At 38.0% G+C, this 17,169-nt stretch overlaps 1 protein-coding gene across 1 annotated transcript in view; it reads left to right on the top strand.

Annotated features, from left to right (window-relative positions):
* The window catches only part of MDFIC2 (MyoD family inhibitor domain containing 2), a 39,119-nt gene extending 25,317 nt beyond the window's left edge, over positions 1 to 13,802 (top strand). Inside the window, exons 3-4 of the mRNA XM_088534323.1 lie at positions 7,802 to 8,020; positions 13,471 to 13,802. Of these exons, the coding sequence (XP_088390449.1) occupies positions 7,802 to 8,020; positions 13,471 to 13,730 (479 nt within the window). The 3' untranslated portion in view covers positions 13,731 to 13,802. The remainder of the gene's footprint in view (positions 1 to 7,801; positions 8,021 to 13,470) is intronic.
* Positions 13,803 to 17,169: the final 3,367 nt, after the last annotated feature.

Genomic DNA, 17,169 nt, shown 5'->3' with positions numbered 1-17,169 from the left:
ATCTTGCATTTCCAAGATCTCCCATACTACCCAGAAAGATAGATTGCAGTTTTAACCATGCCCTTCTATTGCACAATGAGAAAAGCACATTTAAATCCTGGGAGCAAAAGTCTTACCCTGTTTTCCTTAGAGTAGAAAAGAGTGCCCTGTCTTAAAAGTACCTCTCATGCAATTAAAAAGTAGAGAGTGCAGTCTGCATTCCCTCAGAATACATGTTCTGCAGCTTGGGAGTTGCCTATAAAACATATTTTGGCAAAAGATAGAGCAGGATGCATCCTTTTCTGCTTCAGAAATTGCTAAATATTTTGCCTACTAGAATGCTTCAGAAGCAAGACAACCTTGCCTGCAGAAGGCAATCGTGTGCAAAGTTGTTCTGGAGTCTGGTCTGTGGAACTTTGTGGAAGTCTTCCCGTTGACATCTGCAGATCCTGGAACAGGCCTTTGCGGAGTTAAACAAATGTTTCTCCAACACCACTCAACAAAGGCTGCTCAGCAGCACCCAGTGAGGTGGTCAGATGGCAGGAAGATTAATGCAAATGCTATTAAGAGATGTCCAGCTCCCAGCTGTGTTCAAGTACCGTGTGCAGCTGAGAGAGAAATGGGAGCAGTTGTTAGGAGAATCAGTAAAAGACAAAACGCTCACAGATTGCCATGCTTCATCAGATTCAAATCACAGAAAAGCTTGTATAATTTATTAGAAGGTCCTTTTTTTTTTTTTTTTTTTGTATTCATGTACTATCATATGCCAATTTACTATGAGCAGAGCTTTAAGGACTGTCCATGAGAGAGGCTGAATCTTCTGTGATTTGCAGCTCTATTTGACAGCATTTAAAATGTTCAGATATGTTTTAAGAAAACACGCTGTTTTGATGGTGTTTCCCCACCACCAAATCAAAATGCTGACAGCCTCTAAGTTCCTCTGCCATTAGTGCCATGCAAGGATGTCTTTGTGGCCATCACCATGCGTAATATCTGCTTTGGGAATAAACTCTAAGCATATAACTCCAGTGTCATTCAAAAAGAGGTATTGTTGCCAAAGACCATGGTACAATAAAGGAAGATGCTGCTCTGTCTTTGCATTGTAAAGTTCACAAATTGTGCCTGGAAATCCTTCAGATATCCGCACTTTTTGCAAGATAGCACTCAACAACAATTAAAACTACAATTTTAAGTATTTTTTGGATTTAATGACATGGAGTTTCAGGTGGAAAAAAATCCTTGTAATAAACACAACATTTTCTTTTTATGTTATCTATAAATTTTCCAAACTAAACATAGTGAGCTATTACACAAGCATGTCCATAGGGTGGATTTACTTTTAGTTACAGTGCCAGTATGTTAAATAAAGTACTGCCCACTTCTGGCTCCTCCATTTTGGTTAGGATTTTGCCTTTTGAACCTGATCATATTGGCAGACAGTCTTAACCTCACTGATGGGGCGAGTAATTAACCTTGAGAGGAAGGAAGGAGGACCGAATTAATGCAGCAGTGTTGCCAAGGCAAGGACTATAATAATAATAAGATCTGTATTTTCTTTAGTTTAAAAATAACATGATCAATTCAGAGAAGATAATGCATCAAAATCTCCACCTTCACACTCTGCATTGAGGAAGAAAGAAAATTTTATAGTTTCAAGTTATCATGGAAATATAATAAGTAGCTACCAGTAAGTGCTGAGGTATATTTGTCTCTACCCTACCTGTGTATAAACCACCTACCCTACCTGGATAGGCCTTAATTTCACCTTCTAGGAAAATTCAAAAGAGGGTGGTGGGCTTTCAAGAACTAACAGAGTTACAGAAGGTGCCAGGATGTCCTGACTGAAAATAGGAAGAAATGAATTTAAAATAGGTCCAAAACTTTACCTGCCAGCAAGCAGGTCATAAAATGCCACAAGAGCCTTCTCCTCACTGGCCTATGCCCAATTACTGATTTATTTCATGGAGTGTATGTGACAATTTCATACACTTACAACACAACTAAGACATAAATAGAGACCTAAAGAGAAGCTCGATAGAAAAGGGGGTCTGAGGCAGAATTTGGAAGACTATCCAGTCTAGAAACCAATCCTGAGACTGAGGAACAGCTCCTCCATGAGGGCTGTATCACTGTATAGAATCCATGGACCAACTTTGCAACATCCTACCAGTGCTGCAGATCCTGCATCTGCACTGTAAGAGCAGGTACCCAGCCCGCCAGGTTAGGAATAAGCTGCTGCTGTGAAGTTCTTGAGAAAAATCTAGTGATTTATATCCATGTGCATTGGCCAAGAGCTCCCAAGAACCAGGCACCGAGCAACTGAAAGAGTAGGTCTCTGGGCAGACACCCGCAAAGCATTCAGTGAATGCTCTGCAAAAGTGATTGCAAGGTTTGCTATTGTGCTTGCTGGAAAATATGAATTATGTCTGATCTCTAATGCAGATAATGATTTCTGAAACAATAGGGACTTTTGAATTAACACATAAAAAGCTTTTTCATAAAATATTTGTTCCCCCTTATTTCAAAGTTCCTTACAACTCTAAGGTGTAAGCATACAAGATAAAATTTGCACTTATTGCTCCAAATTTTATTTTAAGCATCCTTTTTTTTTTTTCCTTGGCTGTGCATCCTTACTTTTTATAGTTAAAAGTAATTTTAAAGCAAAAAAGAACATAAACAATATACACTGACTCTTGACACTCCATTGCTTTTTTAAACTAGAATAATAAAAATTTGCAAATGAACAAAAGAGTGGGAGGAAGATATCTGATTTACAATGTTTTTGAGATAAAGAACACTATAAAAAAAGATCAATGTGAATAATAAAGCATTGTTAACTGAGTCATGACATTTCTATTCTCAGTGAAGATTTGAACAGTAGAGCTCTGCAAATGAGCACCTTGTGCCACTTTCAAAGTGGGAGGAAGACATATAATTATAATTTTTAAAGTGAAGAGAATTTTTAAAAAACTCTGTGAAAAAGTTTATTGAAAAACATATCGACATATCAATATGACAAATTACTTTAATTTTATTAAACTAGGAGGGGGAAAAAACCTCTTTTTGAAGACCGGCTGCAGAAAGCATTCCTTGAAAAGAATTTTCTTTATTAAAAACTCTTTTGCTAAGATGAAACAGCACTGAATGTCAGCACTACTGTATATTTATTCTGTAACTCTTCCAACAGCTGAGATCTATAAAAGAAACATATTTTCAAAACAGTTTTAACCTCCATTGTCTTGATCATTCATATTAACATTTTTTGTGTCACGTACTGAAATCCCTTAAAGGAATCTTTTTTTTTTTCAGTCAAAACTAATGAAGCCATTTTCTTAAACAGTCTCCAAAAAGTAAAAAGGATGTAATGTTGTGCATTTTATTTGACATACATTTACTGCCATCTTACTTGTTTTGTTTGATGAGAACAAAACTTGATATTTCTGTTATCAATTTGGTAGAGAAAGGTGATTTTGAGAGAGAGGAAAGCTAACTCTGCTTCTGCTGTGTGTGCAATTCAAACTTACAGTGAAAATACAACATTGATCAGGTTACTCCGGTTGAACCATTTAGTGCTTTGACATTCCTGAAGTTAGGTCCCAGCTGTGAAATCATAGTTTGGGCCAAACTCCGCTGTTAGGTGAGTGCACATGGCTCCCATTTTCTTCAAAGGGAAGGACACACATGGCCAATATTTAACTTTCACATTTCCATTCTGTAGCTAGCAAAGCCAGAATCAATGCACTACATTTAGACAATTTAATAGAATTAAGAACATAGTCAAGATTTTCTCAGACTTGTGAGTTGGACTATATATTTCAATGCAGACGCTAAGCATATTCTGAAAATCAGGCCATCTCGAATGACTTGTTTTAAATGGGTAAAATTATAAATTGTTTTGAGTACCTAATTCAAACCACAAACATGGGGCAGGAAACCTCTTCAAGATCATGAGCTCCAGCTGGGTTGGGATGTCTGGGAGTCTCATCATACCCAGCCCTTTTTGCGTACCGGCTTTGCCGACGTTTCCCTGGGACCATGAGAGAACAGATGTGTCCCAAAGCAAAATCCAGGTGACCCCTAGCATACACAGATTTCCTTAAAGGTCAAGGGGAAAACTCTCTTACCATCCTAGCTCACTCTCCCCTTCGATTTCCTCCGAATCCATCTGTTCCTTACCCGGCATCTTCATTCCCCGCTTGCCTCCCTCTTCTTCCTGTGTCCATCTGTTCCTGTCTTCCTGAATCCGAGCTAGTGGAAAGAAGGAAATTCAGTCATTCACTGAACAGATTTTGAGATGAACCCCCCCCGCTTTCCCGCTCTGACTTCATTCATCACGGTAAAAATTATAATGAATAGAAATGTTGAAGGTGAAAATTTATTAGGGATTGTGTTTCTTTCTTGTATGAAAAGCAGCTAAAGCTGCACATAAACATTGGCTCCATTCATTTCTCTTTTTTTTTTCTTCCTTCTCTTTAATATATGGTATAATTAGCAAGAAATATTAGTTGAAGTGCTTGGTATGCAGTCCATCAAAACATGTCTGTCAGAGCTTAGGATCCAGGCCAAAATATTCTTTGCTAGTCCTGCGACGGATTTATGGCGAGCCTATAGAAGGCATTGCAGTCAGCTAGGTATCCAAATCATGAAGTTAAAACAGATGCAACAGGGTCCAAAATTCACATGAGACAGTCCTGTTGGCAAGGTAGTCACCATTGGCTTGGTCAATACAACAAAACCAAGCAAACTATCTTCTTCCCCCCACCAAAGGGCTGAACTGGACCAGGCCCCCCGGCTTTTTTGGCAAGGAGAAGGCCACAATTTTGAGAATTAGGTCAACACCTACTGTTCCAGGACACTGTTTTAACACTGGTGCATCATGGTCCCATCTGCAAGTCTAACCCATAATCATCTGAAATATCAGTGGTATCCGGATACACCTATTTTTCACTTCTTAATTCACTGCAGTGGGCAATTTCTGCAAGTCAAAAAAAAAAAAATCCCTTATATTTATGGCCATGCAGAACTCCAAGCCTAGTCTCTTAGAAGACAGCTGTGAAGTTTCAACTCCTGTCCATTTCTATTCATAATTTAATTTTTCCATTTTTTGCATTTAAAAGTAATCATAAATAATAGCAGTGGTACATGATATATTTTTATACTTTTAAAGCCTTCTCGGCTGCACTTATTTGTTCCATTCTCTAAACCTATTACTGTTCCTTACAGCAACAAACGGTAAAAGAAGGAGAAAAAAAAATGCTAACTTTTTTTTTACGCTGGTCTAGCATAATCTTTATTTCTTCAGACACTTTGTACAAACATTAAATTGATAAAGGACATAATGGAGATGGACCCACAGCTGAACTGAGGGTAATTGCATAAAAATGAAATGAAGACCTATAATTGTACACTGCTTTAGCCTCTATCGCACTGTTTTCTGGAAGCAAGGATCTCGCTTGTCATAGCAAGTTGCTTGTTACGGTGATTGCATGAAGACTTGATCTAGCTGTGCAAGACAAGTATAACATTACTTAAAGGGAGCTTTTCAAACTAAGAGTCTGACACTAAAATGCACTGTATTTTCAAAGATGTAGTATGCTTTAACAAACAGAAGAGTCCTTGAGTGACAGCTTTTGTTACCCTTTTGTTTGATGGTGCTGTATTGAAAAATTCAGCTTATGTCTGTGCCTTTCTATTTCTGGTTTTGATTTCTCTTCAACAGCACTTCAAGAATAAAAATTGACTTTGAGCATGAATAGTGGAAGTCAGTGGATACAGTAAATGTTAGTCTGGCATTTACTGACTATTTGTGTCTGAGTTTTTTCCACTCTATTTTGTTAAATGCTTAAATAGATTCTGTGGGCAATTGTATTGTTGCAAAAACGAGGAACTCAACAGATACACTGCAATTTAAACTATATACTCCAATACATAGTATACTATATAGCAGTATATACATTATATACTGCTATAAACTATAACTGGATGAACAAGATCCATTTGCAAGACTGACACCCAAATAACGGGTGGGGTTTATGACTTTTGGACCTGCAAATCAATTATTATCCAATAAAACCAATGCATGAGGCAGCCATTGCTTCCTCCAGAGCTCTGCTACTTCAATTAGCCAGCCTTTCCTGGAGATGGTGTATTATTGAATGAAAGGGCAGGGAAAACTGTGATGTGTCATTGATCTATAAACACAGCAAAACTGCATTTGCAGTGCTTGTAAGTATAGCCAAAGTGTGTGAATTTCCATATTTTGTACTCAAGAAGATTGTCAAGGAGTCAGAGAGGCAAGAAACCTGTATTTAACCTGCTTTGGGGGAAGAAACCATCAACAAATTATAATATTAAAATATAATAAATGAGCAAAATCTCAGACCTGCCTTTCCCAGAATGCTGGTTTCTGGGATCATGTGTGCAAACTGCAAGGAAGCACCACTGTGCTTTGTGCAGTACTGCCTCAGCCCAGAGTAGTCACCCAAGACCATCTTAAGCATTCTCATTTTATTATTTGTTTGCCATAATACCTGCAAAATGATGATTTCATGTTTACAAGATTGATTTCTGTGCCACCAGTACTTGTTTTCTTCCTTCCTTCCACTTCTGCCTACCTCACTATTTGCTTCCTGCCTAAGGCCAAACCCTGAACTCTCTGGGACAGGGACAATCCACATTTCCTTCCTAGAGGATCTTCTCATTGTTGAAAGTCCAAATCAAGCCAGAAATTCCTAAAGCAATGATTTAAGGCTAAGAAAAATAATCACTCTTCTTGGACCTTTTTTTAGAATACAGAAGGTATCAAAGATATGTGGAAAGCAAGAGATATTCAGATCTTTCTTGCAGAAGAAAGCAGACTGTCTGCTTTTGTGCACTTATTGCTCCTCTCAAAGTAATGTTTACAGAACTGAGGTGTTTGTAATGATTGATTTTCTGTATATAGCTTAAGAGCAAGCATATCGCAAGATTTAAGTAAGATAAAGAGTGAGGCTGTACTTGATGCAAGGTGTTGGAGTTAATCAGCTGTAGATAAGAACTGATGAGGTTTTATCATCCCAGCAGCAGAGAGAATGAATGTGTTTCTTGGCCTCTTGATCACTTTGGAGAGTGAGTGACACTATATATCAACCCATGTTTATCTGTGCTTGAGAAGTTCTTCAAGAATAAATTGAGCTCAGAACTCTTCTTAACCTTTTGCCTACTCAGGTCTTAAAATTAAGCTCTCCCTCTGGTTTTTGATCTGCCTCTCTGACAAACTGACAGCACGTGAAATATCCCATCTTCTAATTGACTTCCAGGCCAACACCACAAGTATGGGTGAAGTTATGAAATAATGAACCTGGATGTTAAACAGAAACCATCTGGCTTTCTTTGAAAGAAGATTATGAGCCATGGTGAGCTGGCACATCTGCATCTAGGTACCACCTACACGCACACTATTGGCTGTAAATTTAGGAAAACAGAGCTGGTGTTGAAAAACAGCAAGATAATTGTTTTGTCTTCTTTCATATCACCAGTTAAACTTAAGGTATCATCACACCCTAAATAGAGTTCAGAGGCAATGATTCTCTTCTCTCTCTAGTCTTATCTTATGCAATGAAATTATTACTCAACTGCTAAGTCCACAGGTTTCAAGAGAAAGTCTTAGACTGAAAGTTCACCAAAAAAAAAAAAAAAAGAGTCCCATTGAAATCATTAGGCAAGTAAGGTTAGGCCTTGGAATAAAACAGCTATAGGCTTGGAAATTTTGCATGTGTGATTCTGTTGGATCTTTGTCTCACAAACACTCCACTTTTTTTTTTTTTTTTTTAAATCCTGCCAGATAACCAGCTTACAAATGAAAAGCATACAGATGAAAAGCCTATGAAAGGTATTGCTATGAGTCCTCTCTCAGAATTCAGCATTACAGATGCTTCAAAGGACACCGAAAAAGAGAAGAAATTGTCAGGCTCTAGCACATCATCCATTTCTTCCCTGGGGAAATGCAGAAAATTCACCTACATTGAAGATGATGCATCAGTACATCAGAGAGACAGCGACGGTATGTTTTATAAAACAGATTGCATTTAAGCTGATTTCTAAATAATGACCATTTCAAGAGCACTATGTACATCTAGCTTGAAATAAATACTTAAATGCCAAACAGCAAGTTCAAGAGTATAGCCAAAAGCATTACTAGGTTGCCCTGCAGATGTCTTTTGTGGCAGATGAGAATCTGAAAATGATTTTAAAGCATCAGTGATATTAAAGTCACAGAAGAGCTTAGAGCCTTTGTACTTCTGCAGACATTTCCAATGAGATGATCTGTTGGTATCAGAAAACATACACACGCACCTCCTTCTCTCCAATAGCAGGGGCTGTTGTTTTTATTGTTGTTATTGCAACAGCTGCTGTGGTTGCTGAACAAACGCTGTGTGTAGTGCTCTGGACATTGGTTATATGAAGCAGTAGACCATTGCATGCAACACCGCCATTCTGCTGACCCATCACCAAATCATCCTTCTGTAGCCCTTATTGCCAAATTCATGTGGATTATGATGAGGAAGTTACTTTATATTCTGCTTCTGCAGTAGACTGCGCATTCAGTAAGGTACTTAAACACTTGCTTATTGTTAAGTATAAAAGGTGCACTGTATCCTTAAACTTTGGCATATGTTGCTATTCCTAAAGGAACTGTGGTCTTGAGACTAATATGAAACTGTTAGACCTTCCCTCAGCCAAAACGGCACATTGTAGAGATAGGACTTTTAGATAGTTCAATATGCTTTTCCAAAATTTGCAGTATATTTGAAAACAAAGCACTATGAAGGGTAGTTAAAACTAAACTTGCAGCAGAAACCCAATAGCACATTTTTGCAAATGAGCAGTATCAGATGCTAGTACAAAATCTGCCCTGCAGCTATGAATCAGAGTTGTCTTACCTTTTCAGTGAGAAAGCGGTTCCTTTCTATTTCATAAGACCACGAGCTCATAAGTGAAGGTGCTAAATACCTACATTACTACTTGTAAGAGTTTCACAAACCAGTACTATAACCAATAGCTAAGGAAGAGACTTGATTGTGCACACTCATTACTAACTGTGCACCATGACTCTTGATAATGTAAATAGTATAGAACTCCTTATTTAAATGGAAATATGCTGATGACCAGCATGTCAGGAGCCATTGCTGGTTATTCCCCTACATGTGGAAAAAGAGTACTTTTATTCTGTGAAACCTTCTTTAAGTTTCTTTTTTTGTGCCTTTTACAATAAAGGATTAGAGGATGTTAAATCCAGTGCAGCTGGGATATATCATATATATCATATTAATCATATTAACAATCCCTGTATCAAAAGCTACTAAATGCATATAACATAATAAACCATAGTACTCCAAACTATGATCTCTACTGTATCACTGATCCTGTAATAAAAGGAATGTCTCTGATATACCCTCTAGAACACATTTAATTTCAATCAGGGAAAGGAAATACTTATTGCATTAAGAGATTCGTCCTCTTGTCCAGAGCTGCAGTGTTTTCTGAATTTACTGACTATTGGATTGGGCCCTTCAACCATTACTGGCACACAGGTGTTTATCATGTGATGCAAATAACAGATTTCATACTCCTTAAAAAGCTAAAAGTGAAGGAAATTAACAAAAAAAACAGTCTGTGCTCAATTAATAATGTTAAGCACTGGACGTCAGCCAAAGAAACCAAAGGAAGCCAGATTTGTGGTTGTCACTGCATACTCTGCTCACTCCATTCTGACAAGTTACTGCTTATTTCATACACAGAAGGCCAAATCCTGCTCAGTGGTGCACAGACAACTTTTGAGAACAGCATTAGCTAAGGAAATCGTAGCTTCTTTTGGATCCAGGACTCAAAGAGCAGCAGATCCAAGCTCAGAGGTCTCACCAAAGTCAAACCTGACCAGGTCATGAAGAAACTTGTATGCCAGAATGGAGGGTGAGCTGACAGCCACCAGCAAAGAGTAGGAAAATTTAGAGTCCAGACCAGCTGGCAAAATTGTTAGAAGTTCTTCTTTTGTGGTAATTAATCTGCTAATGTAGAGAATGAGAGCTGAGGTCATTGTTCTCACTGAGATAAATGCAATAATGCCTTTTCACAAACAGCAGGGAAAACAGAAAAGAAAACAGGAGATTGCATCTTCCTTTATGCAGTTTGTGGCTAATTTATTTTCAAATATATAAATGAATGCATAGGAATGGATGTTTAATTGCTAATATCTATTATTTATATACATTACCCCACTTAAAACAGGACAAAAAAGCCTCACACATGCAGATTTTGCAAAATGCGTTACATCCATTATCACAGTTCATGGTGTGTGCTCTGATGGGAATTTAAAAGCATCTTTACTGCACATCACAGACCCTGTGCTGAAACATTACTTTATTATTAAAATCTTGTGCTTTTTGTGTGCTCCCTTTTCTGGATGGAACCATAAGAATCATATCTATTCTCTTAAGATTACATAAGCACCATTATGGTTAACACATTCAGGGGGAGGAGAAAAAAAAAAAAAAGAACTGTTATTAGAAAACAGATCTTCAAAGCAAAAAAAAATCCTTAATTGATATATAATTTGAATTTGATCTCTCATATCCAGGTGTAAAAAGGAAATTTCATAAATATAAGATAGCTAAAAAGAATATTCTTAATTACACCATGGACTACTGGATAAAATGATTACATTTTCTACACTGTAAATTTCATACAATTAAATGCAGCAGTGTCACCTTATAAAATGTTTCAATTTTATAATTATTTCAGTTCATTTACTTAGAAAAAATATAAGCATGAATTTACTAAGTATCACCAAAATCTAGTCATTCTTATCCTATGCAAGTGACTTAAGTTAGTTGTGCTTGTCTGAACTTAAATAGATCTTGACATATTTAAATAAGAATTTAAATTGATAACATTGGTGATGATATGCTACTTAGAAAGAAATTCAATCACATGCTATTTATTTTTGCTACCTGCTGTACCTGATTCATTTTAACAAAGAAGCAGGAATGATTTTTTAATCTTGTTTTTCATCAAGAAAGCTTTCTTATAAAGAAAGAAAAGAAAAAGGCATAATTCTGGAAACTTCCTGGCAGTGAACTTTATGTTATGTGAGATATAAAATGCCACAACAGAACCAAAGTAGTTGAATGAGTTATTTCACAGTTAGTCATCCTAGGGCAAAAAATGTGGTTATAACCATATGCTTTCCTGAAAGAACCAATGAAAAGATATTCATATTGTTGAAGGCATTTTTCCTTTCCAAAAACAAGGAGGAAAAAGAAATTTGAAAGGTTTGGGTCTTTGCACTCCAACTGGATTCACACAGGCAGAATCTCACACCTACTCCAATCACTGCTGCATCCAAATGCATCCTCCCCAACTGCTGAAATTTGAAGCCTGGGTAATTAATTGACTTTGGAGGGGTACAAATATAAAGGGCAAAGTTTTTGCCCTTTAGGATTGCGCATTACAGTAAAGGAAAGCTACCAGCATAAAGGCCTCCAAAGACCAACAAAAGCAAATAAAGAGGAGAGAACAGAGCTGGTGAGCAAAAGGGTGGGATTATGTTTTTTGGAAGATGTAAAAATGACTCTCCAGAGATATCCTGCTAGTTGTAGTCATTCATTAGATAGAGCATTAATTTTGGCCTTATAGACACACATCTACACCTAAAGCAAAGGTTCAGTTCCATGAAATCCACTTTACAGGTGAAACTTCTGAACTGAAGAGATTGGCAGTAAACCTGACCAGCTTTATTAACCATGGGAGTGCACGTGCACTCATACATGCAGGTAAATGTTGACGTTTGCAAGCATAACTCCCTGCAGTACTATACATTTGTACCTCATGGTTACCTGTGCGATCTGATCTCTCAGAAAGCAGCTGGGTAACCCCTGAGTTTTGTGAGTTGACTGCAACAACCAGCTATCTTTAAGGCAAGAATGATGTATCTCTCTTCTACTCTGAAGCTGTGCCTGTTTTGCCATCAAGACAGATTTCAGTTCAGTCCCATTTTTGCTTGTTCTTTTAGCATATGAAACCTAGAAGAACTGAGAATAATATAACTGATTTTTGAATGCTTCATGATAAAAAGGTCAAATGGACCTATACTTCCTCTAATCTCAGAGAGTGATAAATTCAGTGTAAATAAATGTTTGCCCATCAGTCCCTAAAGCTGCCAGTGACACAGAACCCATGCTTCCTTGGTACAACCTTTTTCAAAGTATGAATGTCCTTTCATAGTGGTGCAATGCCAAACCAGCAGACGGTCCTAGAGCTGGGGTGGGAGTTACAAGAGACAGTGTCACTACTTGGAATTTGAGAAAAGCCTCAGAGGATGGGGATGGTGGAAGAGTAGCCAGATGAGAAACCAAATCAGTGGAAAGCCACAAGAAAGAAAGAAAAATAAAAAATTGCTCTGCCCAACCAAACTGCTTCCATCTTTCTAAAGTGCTAAACGTGTTTGAGATGGATCAAAATGATCTAGAAAATGAACGAAAATCAGACCACAAAAATAAAAATACAAATGATGTGAAGAATTACATCATTCTAGATTACTCACATTACAGTGCTTAGAGGTCAGGAATATCTGTTCAAAAATACTGAGTGGTTCCTGTAGGAATGTTGAAACAGGTGGGCACAGAGATGGATACTGTTGCTAATATCCTACTCAGGGCTGGAAATTAAGAAAATGTCTCAAACATATATACACATATTTTTAATACATAGCTGATACTAATTTTCACATTATTTTTTTCCTTTATAAATTAACAAATCCGACTAAAAAAAGGCAAGAAACCCTTTTCAGTGAGGAAGCAGAAAGCCCCTAGATTGAATATTGATCACCACACTGCCCTGTGTAAATGCTGTTCACCACTGCTTTTATTTCCTCTCTGTAGTTAAGCAATCAAACAGTCACTAAACATTTTTACTATTAGACTACTTACAAAAATCAAACCATAAGCAGATGATGAATCTATGCTTTTCCCCCCCATATGTGTGAATCTAGTCTTGCTCATAAAGTCATCTTAGATATGGCATCCGGATAAAGATTAATTTATGAATGAGTTATACAAGATTCTTTGCATCCAGAATGACCATGTATAAAGCCAAGAACCAGATTTGGCATGTCTGAGCATCTGATCCACTCTCCACAATATCACTAGGTGATCACATAAAACGTCCAACAAGAATCGAATCAGATCATAAAGGACTGATAGAGAAGAATTGTTCAAATAAAAACGATTGAATTCCGAGCTTCATGATGATCAATTCCCATGTAGTGTCCGTGGGTCAGGTGGAACACGTGGCATCACAAAACCTCCACCAGAATATCTTTGCTGAGTGAAATTCCTTGTGTGCTTCAGGGATCTTTACCTTCTGCATCTCATTTACATGTAGTCACACTAACCTAAACCTGGGTAGACAAGCACGTCCTTTTTCTTACATCTTCCTGCTTTTCCTTTTCCTTAGATGAATGTGCAACACTTATCCTGGCCTGCTTGTTCTGCCAATTTTGGGACTTTCTTATAATGCTGCCTGATACCTGTGAACATTGGCTGATAGATACCTGTTGTCCATCCAATAGATACTACCAGACCTCCAATGAGGACCAAACCAACAATGACTGCAACTGTGACTGTGACATTGACTGCAGCCTTTTTGAGTCCTGTCATGAGACTAGTGAGTGCCTGGAACTTGCCTTGGAGATTTCTGAAATCTGCTATCGCTAATAGAAAATAATTGACCAAATTCCCCAAAACTGCCTGAATGGAAGCTGAGATGGTACAAAAGAAAAATACCTTTTTTTTTTTTCTTTTCTTTTTTTTTCTTTTTTAAGATAAAAATATTATCATGTTTGCCCATCAGGACTATCTTCATCATGCTGTCCCTCCCTTGGAGTCTGTATATCTGTACCATTCCAACTGTGGAATTTCACAAACTGCTGGAACCAATAAAAAGCAAACAAAGGTCTCCTCCTTTGCTATAGGCAATGAAAGAATTCCTAACTACCAAGTGTACTCGATGCTTTACCCACTGTCAGTCTGATGCTTTTATAACTCCCTAATTGCTTTAAACATGGCATTCCCCCATTCACAAACACAGGATAAATTAGGACCTTGTTTTAGGACTGATATATACTAGTTCATCTTCGTAATGGATTCATACATAAACATGTATTACACATTGTTGGTTATTATTAATAATGTATGATATAACATCATTTTATAATTAAAAATTTATTTATTCAATCTCTTAAAACACACTTATATGCTCAGTTTAGGTAGAAAAGAAAATTAAATGAATTAGAAACCATGCTAGTGGTAATTACAGCAAACGTCTCAAAAATCTCCAGTGAATTTTGTAGAGGAAGCATTTTAACAGGGTAGTGCAATTCGACAGTGTATTAATGTGCATGCCTATGGTTATGTAATAACAGGTTATGCCTATTGTTCATTAGTTATAGGAAAGGGCTCCTTAAGTGTAATTAGCCTAAATGGAAATTGACTGCACACTTCCAGAGGAGAATTACCCCATGGATAGCCAGCCACTCCTTTGCTGGATTTTCATTTGCAAGACTTTTGCAAGCAGCAGAATATTGCCATCTATTCTGGCGGAAACAGGCATCTCCACCTGTGCACAAAAGACTACAAAATGACAGTATCTATCCTGGTCATGCTTTCAAACAACCTCTATCTCTTTTATGATGGCAAGTCTGATTACTAAAAAGGAAATACCTATTGCATATTACACATGACAACAAAAGCATGTAAATTGAGCAGCCTCAGAGTGAAGAACACACCTGTTAAGCACAGAGGAAAATACAGAGCTGTTTGCTCGTGTTAGAAATTTATAGACTAATCCCAAAGACAGTGTTGACTTTGCATAGGCACTAAGCTTTTCCACCCACTGCTCTCAGTGCAGAAAGATTTGGGGAATCCCAGGCAAGAAGCCTGGACAAGGTGCCAGGATATTCTGCTTTGTGGAAATCATTGAAGCCACCTGTTTAATAATCAGAATTTCAAGTCTGTAGTCCTGACAAATATTTAATGAGTGGAGAAAGAAAAAAAAAAGTGAATTTCCCTTCCCCCTGACTTTGAAAAATCATGTTTTCAAAAAACAGAAAGTAAAAAGTAAACATAAATGCTAACAGAAACACTAACAGTCTTTGTATAGATAACTTACAAGCTCAGTGACCTCTTAGCAAATGGAACATTTTTACTGTAATAAATGAAATAATCTAATAAATAAAAAAGGAGATGTCCTTGAGGAAAAAAGAGAAGTTAGGAGAGAGCAGCTCAGCAGTACCTGCTTTCCGCACCCCTCCCAGGGCATTGGTGGGGATTGGAACAGGTTTGTTTCACTATATTAATTGCAACATTAGCTTTTTAGTCATTAGTCCTCCACTCTCCATCCTGTGTCAGTTTGCTGGACATGCCTAGACCCAAATGCAGAGAGCACTAACCACAGTCCATGCTGGTCTTCTGAAAGGCATGGGTTTTGCACACTTTGAGCTGGGCAACACTGAATTTCAATGCTCACATTTTCACGCTCCTGCAAACAGTTCATCTTAAATTTGGTCCTAGGGTATGGACAAACCAGAGGCTCAGTGCTTCATGTAGAGAGTTGGCCATGGAGCCTTGATCATTCCACTTTCCATCATAGGTTATCCATGCAAAGTGACATACAAGGGCATATCCACACTGAACAAAACCATTTAAGATGGGGAAGGAGTGTTCTCCACACCATTTCTGAGAGCATTACAGAGATGCACCTTGCCCATTCTTGCTCCTGCTGCTGTCATCCCAAAGGAAGGATTTCATGAGTGCAATGGCTGGAAGGAGCCTGAGAGAGACTCTACCCAGAGGCTAGAGAACCACACAGGGCTGCAGATGAGGTGTCCAAAAAAAGGAGATTTTGCTTTGCAAGCCAGGCCATGTCTTGTTACAGCTCTGACCTACCATGATCATAGCTGGACAGTGGCAATACAGGATGCCCCAGCGATTCAATCACATGAAGGAAAACAGAACTGCTGTTGTAGCAAATGATGTTCAAACAACACCTCAAAGTCTCCTTTCCTAATGTACACAGGGACACATAGCTCAGCTTACTCTTTTATGAAGGAGATTTTTGGAAGACTTCTGTCCAAACAATGAAACCTTGCAAGTGTGTCAATATACTTCCATCTTTATATGACTTTCATACCTTATTTTATATACCTTTCCCCCTGCCCCAGTAAAACTAATTGTAAAGTAACACTTTTATGACACATAGGAACCATTTAAGACATTAATACTAAACACCAGAGAAAGATAGCCAGGGTTTTTTTGTTTGTTTTTGTTGTTTTTTTCTATCTCCCTTAAGCATGCAAAAAATCTTCCCTATTCCCATAATAAATTGACTTCATAGACCAGAGAATTACGAGGGTATCATATGATACTTGGGTAGACATTCCATTTAAAGAGAATTATTAGGAATAACTCAAGGCGCTCTCTCTCCACTTTTTTTTATTTGCTGGAGAGAACGGCCCAAGTGTGCGAGTAGGAGGTGTTTGGGTGGATTGCTGTTCTGAACATGTTGGACTCAGCTGTGCTCCCAGAGATGTCAGCTCTGCAACGTGCAAAACCAGCTCTCCAGAACAACAAATAGACGTTACCATTTTGCAAACTGGAACATCGTTCCGACACGACGCCTCTCCTCAGCACCATAAATGCACTGACAGATTGGCTGGGGGAAGAAAAAGATGGAGATAATAATGAAGAGCCTGTCGCCCCCTTCTCCAGAAAGGACTATGGGATACTCTGTAAGGATCTCCACTGCAAAATGACTCAGTAGTCTCATTCTTAGGAAGTAAATGTCTTTCCATCTTCTTCCAGGTTGCTCGTGGGTCACAGAACAGGTTAGGATGTAAACTCTTCGGAACAGGAATTGTCACTTACCGAGTATTGCACAGCACCCAGCCACAGGACCTAACATGAAATGCCTCAAGGTACAGCTGACAGTTAAATGTTGAAGAACAATTATCTTCAAGGAAGTGAAGTTCTCCATCTGACCCTGACCCCCCCATTGAGTCACTCTGTTGCCTTACTCCATGCGTATTGTGAGTCCCTTTGGATAGGGAATTAACAAACCCCCTAAATAAATAAATTATTTAGACAGGGGATTAATAAA

The sequence above is a fragment of the Tinamus guttatus genome, unplaced genomic scaffold (genome assembly GCF_059628265.1).
Source record: "Tinamus guttatus ecotype Peru unplaced genomic scaffold, ASM5962826v1 Tinamus_guttatus_pri_ptg000547l, whole genome shotgun sequence".
Lineage (NCBI taxonomy): Eukaryota > Metazoa > Chordata > Aves > Tinamiformes > Tinamidae > Tinamus > Tinamus guttatus.
Note: the sequence above shows the minus strand (reverse complement) of the source record. Positions and strands in the feature narration are given on the sequence as shown.